Source organism: Pongo pygmaeus, chromosome X, assembly GCF_028885625.2.
Source record: "Pongo pygmaeus isolate AG05252 chromosome X, NHGRI_mPonPyg2-v2.0_pri, whole genome shotgun sequence".
Classification (NCBI taxonomy): domain Eukaryota; kingdom Metazoa; phylum Chordata; class Mammalia; order Primates; family Hominidae; genus Pongo; species Pongo pygmaeus.
Genome location: NC_072396.2, coordinates 17,089,308 through 17,106,285, shown reverse-complemented (window position 1 = coordinate 17,106,285; position 16,978 = coordinate 17,089,308). Strand labels below are relative to the sequence as shown.

Genomic DNA, 16,978 nt, shown 5'->3' with positions numbered 1-16,978 from the left:
TTTCAAAGAAGCTATCGTCATCTTCTGTTAGAAAAGAAGAAAATCTAGATGACTATGCGGAGGCTATTGTTCATTTTTAGTCCTCTGATAGCGATCCAAGCACCTTCCTCCACAAAGCGTCATGGATGTGCTTGTAAAGCTGCTTACTCTAATATTAATCTCACTCTTGTATCTTTACAGGGAAACTTTATGGTGATGTTCCTTTTATAGAAGAAAGACACAGACATCGGTTCGAGGTACGGCTTTCATGCTGAATTATTGGGGAATATGGGTGCTTAGTGTGAGGAACCCAGTGATTACAAGCTGAGCCTCTGGAAAAGGTGTCCAGCCTGGTGGTATTCACAGGGCTCAGAGAGGACCATATTTCCCACAGTCTCCCATTTCCAGAGGAGATGGGCGGCAAGGGGACAGGGGTGGGGAGTGGGGGGTGGAGGCTGTCATCTTTTTGGCTTTCCAAAGGCAAAATCTTTACGTACCTGCACACGGGGCCTATCAATCCCCTTTGTTACTCTAACTGCCATCTTCTAGATCATGATAAGGCCATCATTTCTTATCCTTAGCTCCCACCCTTTATTTTGCCAGGTTTGTGGAAAAGAGGACTTGAATCTTCTGAGAAGGAACCAAGTGCCTTTTGGGATGGGGGTGCATCCCTGGGTATCAGGGGGTGATTGGTTTGAGAACCTCTTTGGAAATTTACATTAAGCTTGAGGCTTAGCGTCACATGACTAAAAGGAGTTAATTGTTGAGGTTGCCACATGAGAAACATAGATTTCTCGAAATGTAGATCATCTATGCCAGGATTAATGAGTGTGTCAATTACGATGCATTTGACTGTGAAGAACAGAAATCCCTGCTCGTTATCACTCAAACCAGCCTAAACATTAAGGAAATTTGTTATCTCAGGCACCAGGTTGTCCAGAGGCTGGACAGGCTCCAGGCATGGCACAACCAGGGCTCCTGTTGTCTCTGTGGTTATCTCAGCCCTACCCTTGTCTGTGTCTGCTTCTTCCTTTAGCTGGTCTCCCTCATAGTTCCCAGGTGGCTGCCAGCAGCATCTGGGACAAGAGGCATCTCTCCAGACAGGGAAATCAACTTAGATTACCTGCCCACCTGTGAACTAGTAGCCATTTTCAGGGCAATGCTGAACATCAGTGGGCTTAAACCTGGGTTCTTGCAATATTCATCTTCCAAGAGGGCTGGGTTTATTATGTTTGGCTTAGACCAGTTAGAACCAGTTTCTGGAATGGGACAGATGGAGTTTCCTGGTTCATATAGGGGTGGAGTGGTTACCAGGACAAGCCTAGGGCTCTGTTTTGAAGGAGGACTTGTGGGAATCAATGCTGAGTAGGCAATGAACAGTGTCACTATGACCAAGGAACATAATTTGGTACATGTAGGACATTTTTGGTCTTATTTCCATTGGGAACGGGCCCAACTGGTGGGATAAATATTATTGAGCTGCTTTGCCTAAGTGGCAATGAGAAGGTGCAAGAACTGCTACGTACGCAATAGCGTAGCTATTCATTCATTCACACCTATTTTGCATCTGGTATGCATTGGAGATGGAAAGGGGAAAGACAGACATGGTCTCCCTCTTGTTAGGGAGCTTATATTCTAATGGAGAGGACAAAAAATAAGATAACATGATAATTACAGATTAAATCCTGTATTGGATAAGGGACTTGTATCTAAAATATATGAAGAGCTCTTACAACTCAATAATGAATAATTGCAAATGATATGAATAGATATTTCTTCAAAGAAGGTGTACAAATGACTAATAAGCACATGAAAAGATGCCCAACAATCATTAGTGATCAGGGAAATGCGTATTGAAACCACAAAAAGATACCACATCACACCCACTAAGCTGGCTATAATCAAACACAGACAATAATAACAAATAGTGGAGAGGATGTGGGGTAACTGGAACCTTCATGCATTGCTGGTTGGAATGGAATATATTGCAGCCCCTTTGGAAAACCATCTGGAAGTTTCTCAAAAGGCTAAACATAAGAATTACCATATGACCCAGCAGTTCCACTCCTAGATATATACCCAAGAGAAATGAAAATGTATGTCCACACAAAAACTTTTATCTGAATGATCATAGCAGCAATATTCATAACAGCCAAAAAGGCAGAAACAACTCAAATGTCTACCAGCTGGTGAATAGATAAGCAAAATGTGGTGTATTCATTCAATGGAGTATTATTCAGTCATAGAAGGAAATGAAGTACTGATTTATGCTACAACATAGATAAACCTTGAAAACATCATGCTGAGTGAAAGAAGCCAGATACAAAAGCCCACATATTGCATGATTCTATTAATATAAAATGACCAGAATAGGCAAATCTATAGATGTGGGATATAGATTAGTGATTGCCAGGGGATCGGGTCAGGGTGATGGGGGGTTGGGGGATGAGGTTAAAGGGTACAGGGTTTGTTTTTCAGTTGGTTGTGGTAATGGTTGTACACCTCTGAATATACGAAAAATAATTTGTGTATTTCAAATGGGTGAATTGTATGGTATGTGAATTATGTCTTAAAGCTGTTAAGGAAGGAAAAATAATGACAAAATACGAGAACTGGTATAATTTTAAAATGTAGAATAAAAGCTCTGAGGTTAAGATTGCAAAGAATAGGTGAGACTCCACCTTAATTTTAGACAGGGAAGCACTTTCACTGAAGGAGAGGCTGAAAAGGAGTCCTTAGGTTTGGGAAAGGGCTAAGGTGAGATGGGGGCCAGAAAGGGCCACAAGCGAGGTCATCAAGTTGCCATCTATTATGATATTTTAGTAGAAAACTTGCTCCAAGCTTCTCTTTAGAGCTTTTATGTAACTGCATGTAAAGAAAGCATTGGGGTTAGTCACAAGGGAAATAGGATAGTTTTAATCCTCAAGCAAAATTGTGATTTGGGGAGAGATAGGTAAGTACACGTAAGGGAAGAAGCAAACATGGAAATGGCTATAAATAACTAGTCTCAAGGTTCCAAGTCAGAATGTCTGGGTCACAGGGCCTACTTTTTGAATCTCACCTTTGGGTAATAGAAGACACTTCCTAGATTTAGGTGCTGTGGTTACATTTTATATCTCAGGTTCATCATGAGTTTAAAATTGGCTTTGAGCATTGAATATAGACATTAACTACTAGTTAGAGGATCACTGAAATGGAAAACCCACCCAACTGATGAAGGACCTGGTATGGCAGCTGGTATTGCACTGTGGCCCATAAACACTTAATTTCTTGTTTTGCAGGTAAACCCTAACCTGATCAAACAATTTGAGCAGAATGACTTAAGTTTTGTAGGTCAGGATGTTGATGGAGACAGGATGGAAATCATTGAACTGGCAAGTAAGTGGCCTCTTCATTTTTGAAAAGCTTCCTGATAACTTGCCTTTTTGTGGACTACAGACTAATTTGAGACCCAGTTTTTTTGCATTCTTTCTTTTCTTCTCTCCTTTGAAACAAATATGTAAATACAAAGTACATGAAAAAAACAGACTGCTGGCTGGGCATGGTGGCTCACGCCTGTAATCCCAGCACTTTGGGAGGCTGAGTTTGGTGAATCACCTGAGGTCAAGAGTTTGAGACTAGGTTGGCCCACATGGTGATACCCCATCTCTACTAAAAATACAAAAATTAGCCAGGCGTGGTGGCGTGCACCTGTAGTCCCAGCTACTCAGGAGACTGAGGCAGGAGAGTCGCTTGAACCCAGGATGTGGAGGTTGCAGTGAGCCGAGATTGCATCACTGCACTCCAGCCTGGGTGACAGAGTGAGACTTTGTCTCAGAAAAACAGACTGCTTATAATCCTGATCATTTTGGAGCCTATTAGTCTGACTCCACCATAAAATGATGTATTATTCCAAGTCTACCAGTTCTACAAGTAATATGCTTCCTTACCAACTCCTCTCTTTCTGAGGCTACTTCTTTGTGCCAGCCTCTAGGTTAGGTGCTCTGGGAAAGGCAGAGTGGCACTGTTGAGTGGCACCCTGCCTGCTCTCCTCTTTTGAGAAACAATAGCCAAGTGCCATCTCATTTTTGGTGACTGATGTTGATGTCTGTTGCATGAGGGACCTGGCTCCTCTCCTGTCTTTCTCCACTGTGCTGGGTGGTCAAGCACGGGTCAGTCATTTGACTTCTGAACACTAATCACTGCCCCCAGAGTTGTTTTTAAGAGCAAACAGAACAGAAATAAAGGCATCAGAATTGAGGAAGAACACCGAAGTTGTTGTTAGTAACCAGGCTGGAACACCCGTGAGCACATAGGCACAAACTACACATTTACTATTGATGAGACAGAAGGCAGTGTTCTTCTCAGTCAGCTTTGCAAGGACATGGTAAGCTCATGGTCACAGCTGGTCTAAGCTCTTTGTCTTGATGTTCTAGCCCAGGGGTTGGCAAACTACTGCCTATGCACCACGTCCAGCCTGCTGTTTACAGCCAGCTTAGGAGCTGAGAATGATTCTTACATTTTTTAATGGTTAAAAAAATTAAAAAAAGAATACTGTCTGTGACATGTGAAAAGTATATGCCATTCGAATTTGCATCCATAAATAAAGTTTTATTGGAACACAGTTTAGGGGTAGAAAGGTGTTATCTGTGACCTTCTCACCCATCATAAGGGTCTTGACCAACAACTCTATAACAAGACAGGTTGACAAGAGAAAAGCATAACAAATTTATTTAATCAAAGTTTTATGTGACACTTTAGTCTTCAGGAATGAAGACCCAAATACTTGGGGAAAACTTCATTTTTATGCTTAGGTTCGATGAACAGTGGACAGCCAGTAGCAATGTGATTGGGCAAAAGGGCATACTCTAATGGTAATAGACTGACAGGGAAACCCAGAAAGGCCTGTCTGCTCAGATTCTTCTTGGCCTTTTTGTGTAGCATCCCATTCCCCCAGGTCTAGAGCAGGACTCATCTGGAATGAGGGTCTTATGACCTACTTTCAGGAAAGGTAGGTCAGATAATTTCTTTATAGCCAGCTTTCACATGGAAAGGCGGGGGAAACATCAGAGTGACCTTCTTGCTTTGGAGGTCTTCCCAGTCACCTTCAGTTCAAACTACTTTACGGTAGTGTTTTCTGAGCTCCGACAACAGCAACACTCATTCATTTATGTTTTGTCTATGGCTGCTTTTAATTTTTATTTTTTTTGAGACAGGGTCTAGCTCTGTCACCCAGGCTGGAGTGCAGTACCATGATCATGGCTTAGTGCAGCCTTGACCTCTTGGGCACAAGCAGTCCTCCCACCTCAGCCTCCCAAGGAGCTGGGACTGCAGGTGTGTGTCACCCTGCCTGGCTACTTTTTTTTGTTTTTGAGACGGAGTCTTACTCTGTTGCCCAAGCTGGAGTGCAGTGGCACGATCTTGGCTCACTGTAACCACCACCTCTCAGGTTCAAGCAATTCTCCTGCCTCACCCTCCCGAGTAGCTGGGACTACAGGCATGTTCCACCATGCCCGGCTAATTTTTGTATTTTTTGGTAGAGACGGGGTTTCACTATGTTGGCCAGGCTGGTCTTGAACTCCTGACCTCGTGATCTGCCTGCCTCGGCCTCTCAAAGTGCTGGGATTACAGGCATGAGCCACCGCGCGCAGCCAATTTTTAAATTTTTTTTGTAGCGGCAGGGTTTTGCCATGTTGCTCAGGCTGGTCTCACCTGGGCTCAAGGCCTCTTCCCTCCTCAGCCTCCCAAAGTGCTGAGATTACAGGCATGAGCAACTGTACCTGGCCCCTGGCTGTTTTTTATGCTACCATGGCAGAGATGAGTAGTTAAGAAAGAGACCTTATGGCTCACAAAGCCTGAAATATTTACCTTTTACAGAATATTGGCCCTTTACAGAAACATTTGCTAACTCCTGGGCTAGACTCACACATATACACTTCATTTAACTAAGTTGAATTTAACATTTTCACGTGCCTCCTTGACCTGTTTGTGTATTTGGATGTTGTGTTGACACTTCCATCTCAACTTATTTAAAACTAAATTTACATGCTCTCCCAATTAGTTCATTCTCCTGTTTCTGTTAAGATATCATCAATATCCTTGTCCAGGGTTTCTCAGCCTTGCCACTATTGATTGACATTTGGAGTGGAATAATTCTTTGTCGTGGAGGCTGTCCTGTGCACTGTATAGCAAGCTTGTCCAACCCACGGTCCGTGGGCTGCATGCGGCCCAGGATGGCTTTGAATGTGGCCCGACACAAATTCGTAAACTTTCTTAAAACATTAGGAGATTTTTTTGCAATTTTTTTTTAAGCTCATTAGCTATCATTAGTGTTAGTGTATTTTATGTATGGCCCAAGACAATTCATCTTCTTCCAGTGTGGCCCACGGAAGCCAAAAGATTGGACACCCCTGTTGTAGAGTGTTTGGCAGCATTCCTAGCCTCTACTCACTGCCAGTATCATCCCTACCTCCCATGTTGTGACAACCCAAAATATCTCCAGACATCATCAAATGCCCCTGGAGAGCCAGGTGCAGTGGCTCACGCCTGTAATCCCAACGCTTTGGGAGGCGAAGGTCGGAAGATCACTTGAAGCCAGAAGTTCGAGACCAGCGTGGGCAACATAGCGAGATCCTGTCTCAACAAAAAACTAAATAATTAGCTGGGCATAGTGGTTCGTGCCTGTGGTCCCAGCTACTCGGGAGGCTGAGGTAGGAGGTTGAGCCTGGGAAGTTGAGGCTGCAGTGAGCCATGATCATGCCACTGCACTCCAGCCTGGGTGACAGAGCAAGACCCTATCTTAAAAAAAAAAAAAAAAAGTAAGTCCCTGGGGGGCATATTTGGTGGAGAACCATTCTCCTAGACTATCAGGGTAGGAATTTCACATATTAGCTCCTCTTCCCCTTCAGATCCCAACTAGCAGTGAGTTGTCAAGTCCTGCAGATTCTGCCTCTGGAAAGAAAGCTTGTGTTTAGAATTGCATTGCCGTCCCTAGAACAGTAGTCCCAGTGCATGCCAACTCCAGCTCACACTTGTCCTCAATCTCCTTCCTGCTTCCAAGCCATCCCTTTTCCAATACCTCCTAACAAGAACAGAACCCTGCAGTGTGTGACACTAATTTGTTGGATAAACTACTCACATATATTGAGTACTAAGGGTGTGCAGGATACTGTAAAAATGGTACCGTGATGTTCCAGAACCTGCATTTCCAGCCTATATGCTTTAGGCTCCAGATAAATTGGATTGCCTATGCGTCTTCTAACCTCCCTCTTCTTTCTCCATCTTAGCTCATGTCACTATTCTCCATTTCAAATGCCTTTTCTCTGTCTCTTTTCCTTTTTGTCTCTAATCTGTTCAAGTACTTCCAGAGTCCCGAGCAGAGGGGAGAATTGAAGTCTAAGAAGGCTCCTTTGAACATTGTAGCATTTTACCTAGACCTGAAAGAAGGAAAGCAATGGACATTTAGTGTGCACTTACTGGATGCTTGTCACTAGACCTCTTGCTAGAGACTTTGCATACCTTACGTAACTAACAAAGCAGATGATGCTATTCCCACTTTACAGAGGAGACCGGAGTGCAAAGAGGTTAAATGTCATGCCCAGGGCCATCCAGCTAGTCCTTTGCGGCAAGAGCAAACCCAGTTGGTTACCTCCTTCTGCCACCACTGCTATGGGATTTCATTGTTTCTCTTGTTTTCACATTCTACCTAAGATGATCAATTCATGCCTAGAGTTTTGAATTAGAATAGTAAGTACGCATTTCCAGGAGTCTTTCTGATGGAAATGCCCGTCATTTAGAATTAAAGTGTGGATCGCTGTTGGTATTGAAGCCTCTTAAATCTTCCTAGCATGTGAGAAGGCAGAAAATTTCTTAAGCAAATTACTATTTGTTTACTTTGTTTAAGTACTTATTCACTTTTAATTCTTCTGGTTCTCATTATTGTCATCAAATACTTAGAAGGCTCTTTCATCATAAGGATGTAGATTCCCATTGGGGCTTTCACATTTCATGTGGATTGAAAAGGAAATGAGAGCTGCTGTAAAACCTTGCAGTTTTTAAAAGCGGACTGCAAGCAGTTATTAAGGAAAATTCCCCAGAAGATTTTGATCTTAGATACCCCTTGGAAACATATCCACGAATCTCCACTGTTCCTGAAGGGTTCTGAGAGGAACAACAAAGCTTGAGATTAATATTATATAATGTCAGAATTTGGTTTAAAGCAATCAACAGCATTATTTTAAAGATAATTTTATCTAACTGATAGAACATCATCAAAATAAAAACTTTTTACTTTCTCCTCATATTGGCATAGAGGATTTTTTGGATAAAGTGATTCAGAGCAATGAGCCATTCATTCACATATTCTGTCCCTGGCTATTACATGATTACATTGCTTAGCATCTGTCTGTAGTGATACAAAAGCACAGTTACTGTCTGCTTTTTTTTCCAAAGATGTCCCTAGATGTTATGCCGTAAGATTTATTGTCTCTTAAATTTAAAGCTACATTGCTTAATTTCTTCTCTAAGTGTGGATGATTTCTCTGCGTTTCTTGAGGGAATACATTCCTGGGAGAAGGTGGCATTCCCCTTATCAGGCTTTCTTACCTGCATATTCCTCTAATTCAAGGAGGTTTCTTCTTAGATGTAGAGGATTTCTACACTGGATTTTTCTGGGATCAGAGCTGTCCTATAGAACTCACTGCAATGATAGAACTAGTCCACCCTATCCAATATGGTAGCCACTAGCCACATGTAACTTTGAGCATGTTTCAAATGCTCAATTAATTTTAATGAATTTAAGTAGCTGCATGTGGCTAGTGGCTACCATTTTCTATAGCAGAGCTTTTTTTTTTAAATAATTTCAACTTTTATTTTGGATGCAGGGAGTACATGCACAGTTTTTTTTTTTATTGAGATAGGGTCTCACCCTGTCACCCAGGCTGGAGTGCAGTGGTATCATCATGGCTCATGGCAACCTCCACCTCCTGGGCTGAAGCAATCCTCCCACCCCAGCCTCCCAAGTAGCTAGAACCACAGGTGCACGCCACCACGCCCAGCTAATTTTTGTATTTTTTGTACAGACAGGGTTTCACCATATTGCCCCGGCTGGTCTCGAGCTCCTAGGCTCAAGAAATCTGCCCACCTTGGCCTCCCAGAGTGCTGGGATTACAGGCATGAGTTACTGTGCTTGGCCCATGTGCAGATTTGTTACATGGGTATATTGTGTGATGCTAAGGTTTGGGGTATGGATCCCATCACCCAAGTACTGACTAGAGTACCCAACAGATAGTTTTTCAACTCTTGCACTCCCCTCTCCTTCCTCCCTCTGGTAGTTCCCAGTGTCTATTGTTCCCATCTTTATGTCCATGAGTACCCAATGTTTAGCTCCCATTTACAAGTGAGAACATGCAGTATTTGGTTTTCCGTTTCCGTGTTAATTCATTCAGAATAATGGCCCCCAGCTGCATCCACGTTGCTGCAAAGGACATGGTTTCATTTTTATGGCTGCATACTATTCCATGGTATATATGTACCACATTTTCTTTATCCATTCCACCGTTGATAGTCATCTAGTTGATTCCATGTCTTTGCTATTGTGAATACTGCTGCCATGAACATGTAAGTGCATGTGTCTCTTTTGTAGAATGATTTATTTTCCTTTGGGTATATAGCCAGTAATGGGATTACTGAGTTGAATGATAATTCTGGTTTAAGTTCTTTGAGAAATCTCCAAACTGCTTTCCACAGTGGCTGAAATAACTTACATTCCCACCAACAGTATGTTTTCTTTTCTCCACAGCCTTGCCAGCATCTGCTGTTTTTCGACTTTTTAATAATAGCTATTCTAGCAGGGCTTTAAATGATTACCTTAAGAAAGTAGACATTTGCATTCAATCATCATTTCCTTATTACTGTAGTAGTAGCTTTGGATCTTTGCTGGTAAGTGATGGGAATTTGTGATTTTGAATTCCATACTAGATTTTAGATCATTTGATAAAGCACCTCATTGAAAGCTTTAAAGTTATATTTACTTCCCCCTCTTAAACTTATTATATTTTATTATCTTTAGTTTGAGTCATAGCCAGGGACAGGATATTTGAATGAATGGATCATTGCTCTGAATCAGTTTGTTCAAAAAATGCTCAGTTTTATGGTGCTATGAGTAATACCCAACTTAAAGCTGTGACTAGAAAAGCAATTGTCCTCGTTGGGTTCCCAAGGGTAGCCCAATGGGTTGACATTGTGCTGGTTTATCCCAGGGGACCCTTACCCTGGGAAAGGAGAAGACCTTGCAGGAAATGGCCTGAAGCCACCTACAAGAAAGAAAGACCCAGGGTTAGCCTAAAGTCCAAGGGAAATTGAACCAACATAAATCTACAAAGTGCCTTCAAAAAGCAGGCAGATTTGGGGAAAGTGGAATTCTTCTTGCCATTCAAAAATTTTTGTTTGACTTTGCTCACTCTGACACCTTCCGCACGTAAAATTTCCAAGATGTGTTTTACAATTTGAAATTCCACGCAGGAATGGATGGATAGTGAAAGTAACTGACTGTAATGATAACAGGTTAAAGAATCATCTTACCATTTAATGGGTTTTCACATTCAAAGATAAGAAGATCTTTAAAGCAGTTCTCCTGTTTGTCTGCTTTAATCGCATTGTGATTGTTCTAATTTCAGATCATCCTTATTTCGTTGGTGTCCAGTTCCATCCTGAGTTTTCTTCTAGGCCGATGAAGCCTTCCCCTCCGTATCTGGGGCTGTTACTTGCGGCAACTGGGAACCTGAATGCCTACTTGCAACAGGGTTGCAAACTATCTTCCAGGTAACCAGCTTACTGCTCTTAGCAATAAACCAAGATGCATAGTTATTAATGTCTTAGGGTTTCTTACAAAAATTAATACCGTTATAGAATTTTTAAATGTGAAGAATCAGTTTTTTTCTCTTAAACATAATTTTTTTCTCTTCGTGAAAATGATTTAATCACACCTACGGTAGTAATGTGTCAGCTTTCCAAATCTTGATGACACTGGTATTATTTTAGAAATTTTTTTCATTTTGATAAGTGAAAAGATTTTCTTTTGTTGATTCTTCGATTAATATATGTGAATTTTTATATGTTTATTGGCTGTTTGTTTTATGAATAGCTTGTTCATATCTTTTCTTCATTTTGGTATTGTATTATTTTCCTTACTGATTGGTAAGCTCTTTATGTATAAAGGTCATTAATCCTTTGTTAGTCTGCAAATATTTTTCAAAGTGATTTTGCTTTCCTTCTAAATTGTTGATGGTAGTTTTGTTCTCCCTAAAGAGTTTAGTCCTTTTTTATGTTTTTTAAAAATGTATGTAGTCAAATATTTTACTTTTGTGGCTCTGCCTTTAGTCTCATGCCTAACATCTTTCCTTATGGAAAGATTATATAAATAATAACCCCTGTGGTTTCCTCTAGCATTTTTATGGTTTCAATTTCATAGTTTAAATCTATAATCTATATGGATATTATTTTCAGTGAAACCTGTGAGGTTGGGATTTGGCTCCCTACTTCCCCGCCAAATTGTCAATGAGTTGAGTAATTTGACTTTGTTTCAGGGATTTCTATTTTGTTCCATTGATGATTTTATCTCTTACAGCTGAACCTTTACCATTCTTTTCATTTTCATAGCATTATTGTAAATCAGGACCTTATCGATCCTACTCCCACCATTATTAACATTTTTAATGTATTTTGCTATTCCTCCAGGCAAACTGTTATTTATTTATTATTTTCTTAGAGACAAGGTCTGGCTCTGTCACCCAGGCTGGAGTGCAGTGGCACAATCATAGCTCACTGCAGCCTTGAACTCCTAGGCTCAAGAAATCCTCCTGCCTCAGTCTCCCAATTAGCTAGGACTACAGGCACACACCACCATGCCTGGCTAATTTTTTAAATTTATTATTTTGGTAGAGACAAGGTCTCACTATATTGTCCAGGCTGGTCTTGAATTCTTGACCTCAAGCAATCCTCCTGCCTTGGCCTCCCAAAGTGCTGGCATTGTAGGTATGAGCTACCATGCCCAGCCTGTACAATGCTTTTTAAAAATCAAGTTTGAATAAAAAATTCCTTAGGGATTTTTAAATTTAATTAAATTAATTAATTTATTTATTTAGGGACAGGGTCTTGCTCTGTTGCTCAGGCTGGAGTGCAGTGGAGCAATCTCAGCTCACTGCAACCTCCACCTCCCAGGTTCAAGAGATTCTCCTGCCTCAGCCTCCCAAGTAGCCGGGACTACAGTTGTGCGCCACCATGCCTGGCTAATTTTTGTATTTTTAGTAGAGACAGGATTTCACCATGTTGGCCAGGCTGGTCTCGAACTCCTGACCTTAAAGTGATTTGCTTGCTTTGGCCTCCCAAAGTGCTGGGATTGTAGGCATGAGCCTCCATGTCCCGCCAAAATTTCATTACATTTAAATACTAGTTTGGGGAGAGTTTATTTTTCTTTCTTCTCATCCAAGAATATTGTACCTAATAACTTGAAAAGCAGAAGTAACCATCCAGAATATCTTAGACTTTGGTAAGGGTTATTACCACAATAACCAGATATATGTTGTTCAGAAGATTACCACTGCCAACCCTCATTCTGGCAAACAACCCTTGCAGTGTTGCTGTTGAGGGCTGGCAGGATCTGTGTGTGGTGTGCATGTGTGTGCTTGTTACACAACCCTACTTATTTGTGTCATTACCTGCTAGGAGAAGCTCACAGCTCTCTAGCATTTCCTTTCACCATGTGTTCATATGGGAACAGCTTCACATAATTTGCACTTTGGGCATCTTACTGTATTAGTGTTCACCCCTTTCAGTGCACTGACTTTCAAACTGTGCCCTCGGAGCTGGAGTCTGGGCTGCTGCGGGAGCAGGCCATGGGGGCTCCGGGCTCTTTCCTGCTTCAGCTGAGCAGCTCCACTTTATCTGGCTCATGTGCCATGGTTCTGCAAGAGAAATTTCATCTGAAGAAGAGCTTCCTGTGTTCTGAGACTGCACGGCTTATGCCACTGATTGGACATCCTAATGTGGTACCATGTCAGACGTGGGCTGTGACCCTTTGCAGCCGTTTTACAATTCCTGTTATTTTAGATTCTCACATGGAAAGGAAGGTGATAGTGGGACAAGTTAGATGGCTGGGAGAAATAATTCACTTGTAACTATCTGGCTGTTTGCCAATACCAACTAATATACAAATCCCGTCTGGCTCGTGTGGACTGCCCACCTGTGTGTTGTATGGCCTGCCAATTCCCGCATGGCAGGTGGTGGTCTCTGGGTAGAGCTTCCAGCGGGGTGTGGTGGCTCATGCCTGTAATCCCAGCATTTTGGGAGGCCAAGGTGGGCAGATCACCTGAGGTCAGGAGTTCGAGACCAGCCTGGCCAACATGGTGAAACCCTGTATCTTCAAAATGTACAAAAATTAGCCAGACATGGTGGCACACACCTGTAGTCCCAGCTACTAGGGAGGCTGAGGCAGGAGGATTGCTTGAACCCGGGAGGCAGAGGTTACAGTGAGCTGAGATTGCACCACTGCACTCCAGCTTGGGCAACAGAGGGAGACCCTGTCTCAAAAAAAAAAAACAAAACAAAAAAAAAACTTCCTAGTAGTTTCTGAAAAAACTGACTGATTGCTAGTGACTCCTGAGTGAGATATAGTATGTCTCAGAGAGAAGGAAAGACCTCTTAAACAAACTGATGCTGGCATTGGAATTATAGCTGACTAGTAGGCTTCCATGACACTGAGGGAATTCCTATGTGTATCAACCACAAACTGGTACATTCCTTAAGGCCAGCCAGTATCTTATTTATCTTTATCTCCCTGGCTCCCTTACATGCAGGGGTTGTTTATTACCCATTAAAGTAATGAATGCAGGTAGCAGGGGAGTCTAATCTTGACACATTTCAGAGAGTTTTCCGACTAAGGATGGTGACTATGAATTAATCCAGTGACAGACACCAGGATTCCAGAGGAACCTTGCACTTCAACTCTTCTCTGCCCAGCTCCATGGGATTAGTGAGCTTTGAAAAGCAAATGACTGCTCTGATGCCAGGCTCTAAAGTGAGCTGAGTTGGGGCTGTATTTCTGTCAAACAAGATTACTGCTTGTAATCAACCCTAAACAAATGTGACAAGGAATATGAACACTAGAATAATGACTTCCTTTCCCAGAAGTTGGCGCTGATGATATTCAGCTGTATGGCACGTGTACGGCCAATGTCTTTAAAGCATGGAGTGTAAAAATCCTTGCCTTTGAGTTAAGTGTACCTGAGCTGTAACCTCTGCATTCTGCCTAGCGGAGAACATTTATCTTTTAGGGCCTGGGAAGTTGCAGTAAGACTATTATTTTGGGATTTACAGCTAGTGAGCTAAATTCTCAGCTACTTCATTATCTACAGAATGGCAGCAGTTAGGAAGACCAATTTCTCCTGGTTTTAGGCTTGTAGTGGTCAGTTCAAGGGCACAATAGCTTCAGGACAGTATTTTTTAGGTTTTTATGAGCTATTTAAAAATACATGCAAAATCAAAATAAGAGTCTTGTTTAGGGGGTCCCCCCAAGACTGCCCACACTTTGGTGATTTGCTGAAAGTAATCAGAATATAGCTGTACTCATAGCTAATATTTATTTATTTATTTATTTAGAGATGGAGTTTCACTCTGGTTGCCCAGGCTGGAGTACAATCGTGTGGTCTTGGCTCACTGCAAGCTCCACCTCCCGGGTTCAAGCAATTCTCGTGCCTCAGCCTCCCGAGTAGCTGGGATTACAGGAGCCCACCACCATGCCCAGCTAATTTTTGTATTTTTAGTAGAGATGGGGTTTCACCATGTTGGCCAAGCTGGGCTTGAACTCCTGACGTCCGGTGATCCGCATGCCTCGGCCTCCCAAAGTGCTGGGATTACAGGTGTGAGCCACTGCACCCAGCCTTATAGCTAATATTTATTATGGTGGCAAAGTAAACATACACCGCAAGATCAGTAATGGGAAAGATAAGTGGAGTCTGGAGAAATTCATTTGCACGTTTCCTGTGCTCTCTCTCCTGTGATAAGTCACATCGAGTTCGCCTTCCTTCCAGCAGTGAAAATGCAACTATGCCTATGTGATGTTTCTGCCCAGATGAGCCAGTTTGAGGCTCAGAGTTTAGGGATATTTCGAGGGCTGGTCACATAGGCATTTTCTACCTAGCAAGCACCAAAATTCCAGACTGCCAGAGGGAAAGCAGGTGTTCACCATAGATCACATTGTTTGTATAAACAGCCTAAGCCCAGCAAAATGACCTTATCAGTTAGTAATGGAGCACACATTCCGAAAGCCATGTTCCCAGACACCAGCCAAGAACTAACCCTGCAAGCAGGCCCTTTGAAAGATAGCAGCCTCAGGCCTGCTGTTAACTCTTTTTTTACACGAGTCTAACTAACAAACCATTTTGAAAATAAATAAATCAAATGGGAAATAATGGTCCATTAAGTAAATCATTGCAATTCTTTGCTGATTTCTCTCCTCTGGTGTCTAAACAATTTGTCTCACGTATAAAAGGCAACCACAAATTTGCATGGTCTTGCTGACACATAATGTAAAAGAATGAGACTGCTTCATGTAATTATAAGAAATACATTTCAGGAGAATATATGAAGGTGCTTGTAATTGCAAGTTTTGTTTGTTTGTTTGTTTAAATCTAGAAACAGAGCATCTAATCTCTTTCTGGAATTCCTTTTTTTTTGTTTCTCAGGCTGGTCTCAAGCTCCTGGGCGCAAGCAATCCACCCACCTTGGCCTCCCAAAGTGCTGAGGTTACAGGCATGAGCCAATGTGCCTGGCCTGAGGCCTAGAATTCCATTTTTAAGTAATGAGAGAAGGATCAGAGTCTAAAGTTCATAGATTGTTTTCTGGCATGTGTGTCTCTGTGGCTGCCTGCAAGGCTCTTGGGAGCAATCACTACACACCAAGTTTAGGCACAACTTCCAGTTTTTATTTGTCAGATCAGAGTAAAACTTCCTTGGACAGTGCTTGATGTATATCAGAAAGCAAAAACTTAGATGGGGTTCAGTTTGCAGTTCACAGAAATGCAGCTTTTTGGGAAACATATTTTTAAGTATAAAACCAGAATCTTGAGTCATTTGAGTGGCATTTTATTCTAGTTTTGGAACTTTGGATTCCATGTCTCCATCCAGCAATTACTGTCTCTTGTGCAGATAAATCATCTTTTTGTGGCAAAACAGGAAGCAGGGTGGTACAAAAACAACAGGAGGGAAAGGTACTCAGTGATTCACTGTATTTGCTTGACTGTTTCAGACCAAACCCAAAAGCCGAAACTACTTTGTAATAAGAGAGTCTTTAAAGGAAGTACACACCTGAAGTCGGTTCCTTCCGTTTCTTCTTTCCTTTGTGTGCCCCTAGGATCTAAGTCCATTCTCTCCTCTGTGCTTAGCCCTTCCCTCTATATTTGTTGAGTCCTGGCAACAGTCAGGGTGAGAAGGAACCCATTTCATTCACCATTGTCTCTGGTCTCTCTTCTGTGACAATATATAGGGGTTTTCCTGCTAAGTAACATGCTGACTTCTAGCCTGGGATGGTTTTGTTTTCTGTTGACTTCTACATGTAGCATTACAGAAAATTTAGAAAAGAGAGAAAAAAAAAAAAAAGCACCCACAAACCCACCAGCCTAACATAATTACTGTGCTCATTTTCAAATATTTCCTATGGGCCTATACCTGTATATGATTCTTTCTGTGGCTGTAATAATAATAGTGAGTGTATCTATCTATCTATATAGATATATATACACATACACCCAAACTCTTTTATTTTGAAAACTTGCAAACCTACAGAAAAGATGAAAGAGTGATACAGTGACGGTCTGGAGATCTCCTTTGCAAAGGAACATTTTTCTCCATTTTGGTTTTATTTATTTATTTATTTATTTATTTATTTATTTATTTTTGAGACAAGTCTCCCTCTGTCGCCCAGGCTGGAGTGCAGTGTTGTGATCTCAGCTCACTGCAGTCTCTGC

General features: G+C 41.8%; 1 protein-coding gene across 6 annotated transcripts in view; it reads left to right on the top strand.

Moving 5' to 3' along the window:
* The window catches only part of CTPS2 (CTP synthase 2), a 122,124-nt gene that overhangs the window by 92,905 nt on the left and 12,241 nt on the right, over positions 1–16,978 (top strand). For all 6 annotated transcript variants that reach the window (XM_054472120.2, XM_054472119.2, XM_054472122.2 and 3 more), the window contains exons 15-17: positions 181–236; positions 3,261–3,357; positions 10,635–10,779. In XM_054472120.2, the coding sequence (XP_054328095.1) occupies positions 181–236; positions 3,261–3,357; positions 10,635–10,779 (298 nt within the window). The remainder of the gene's footprint in view (positions 1–180; positions 237–3,260; positions 3,358–10,634; positions 10,780–16,978) is intronic.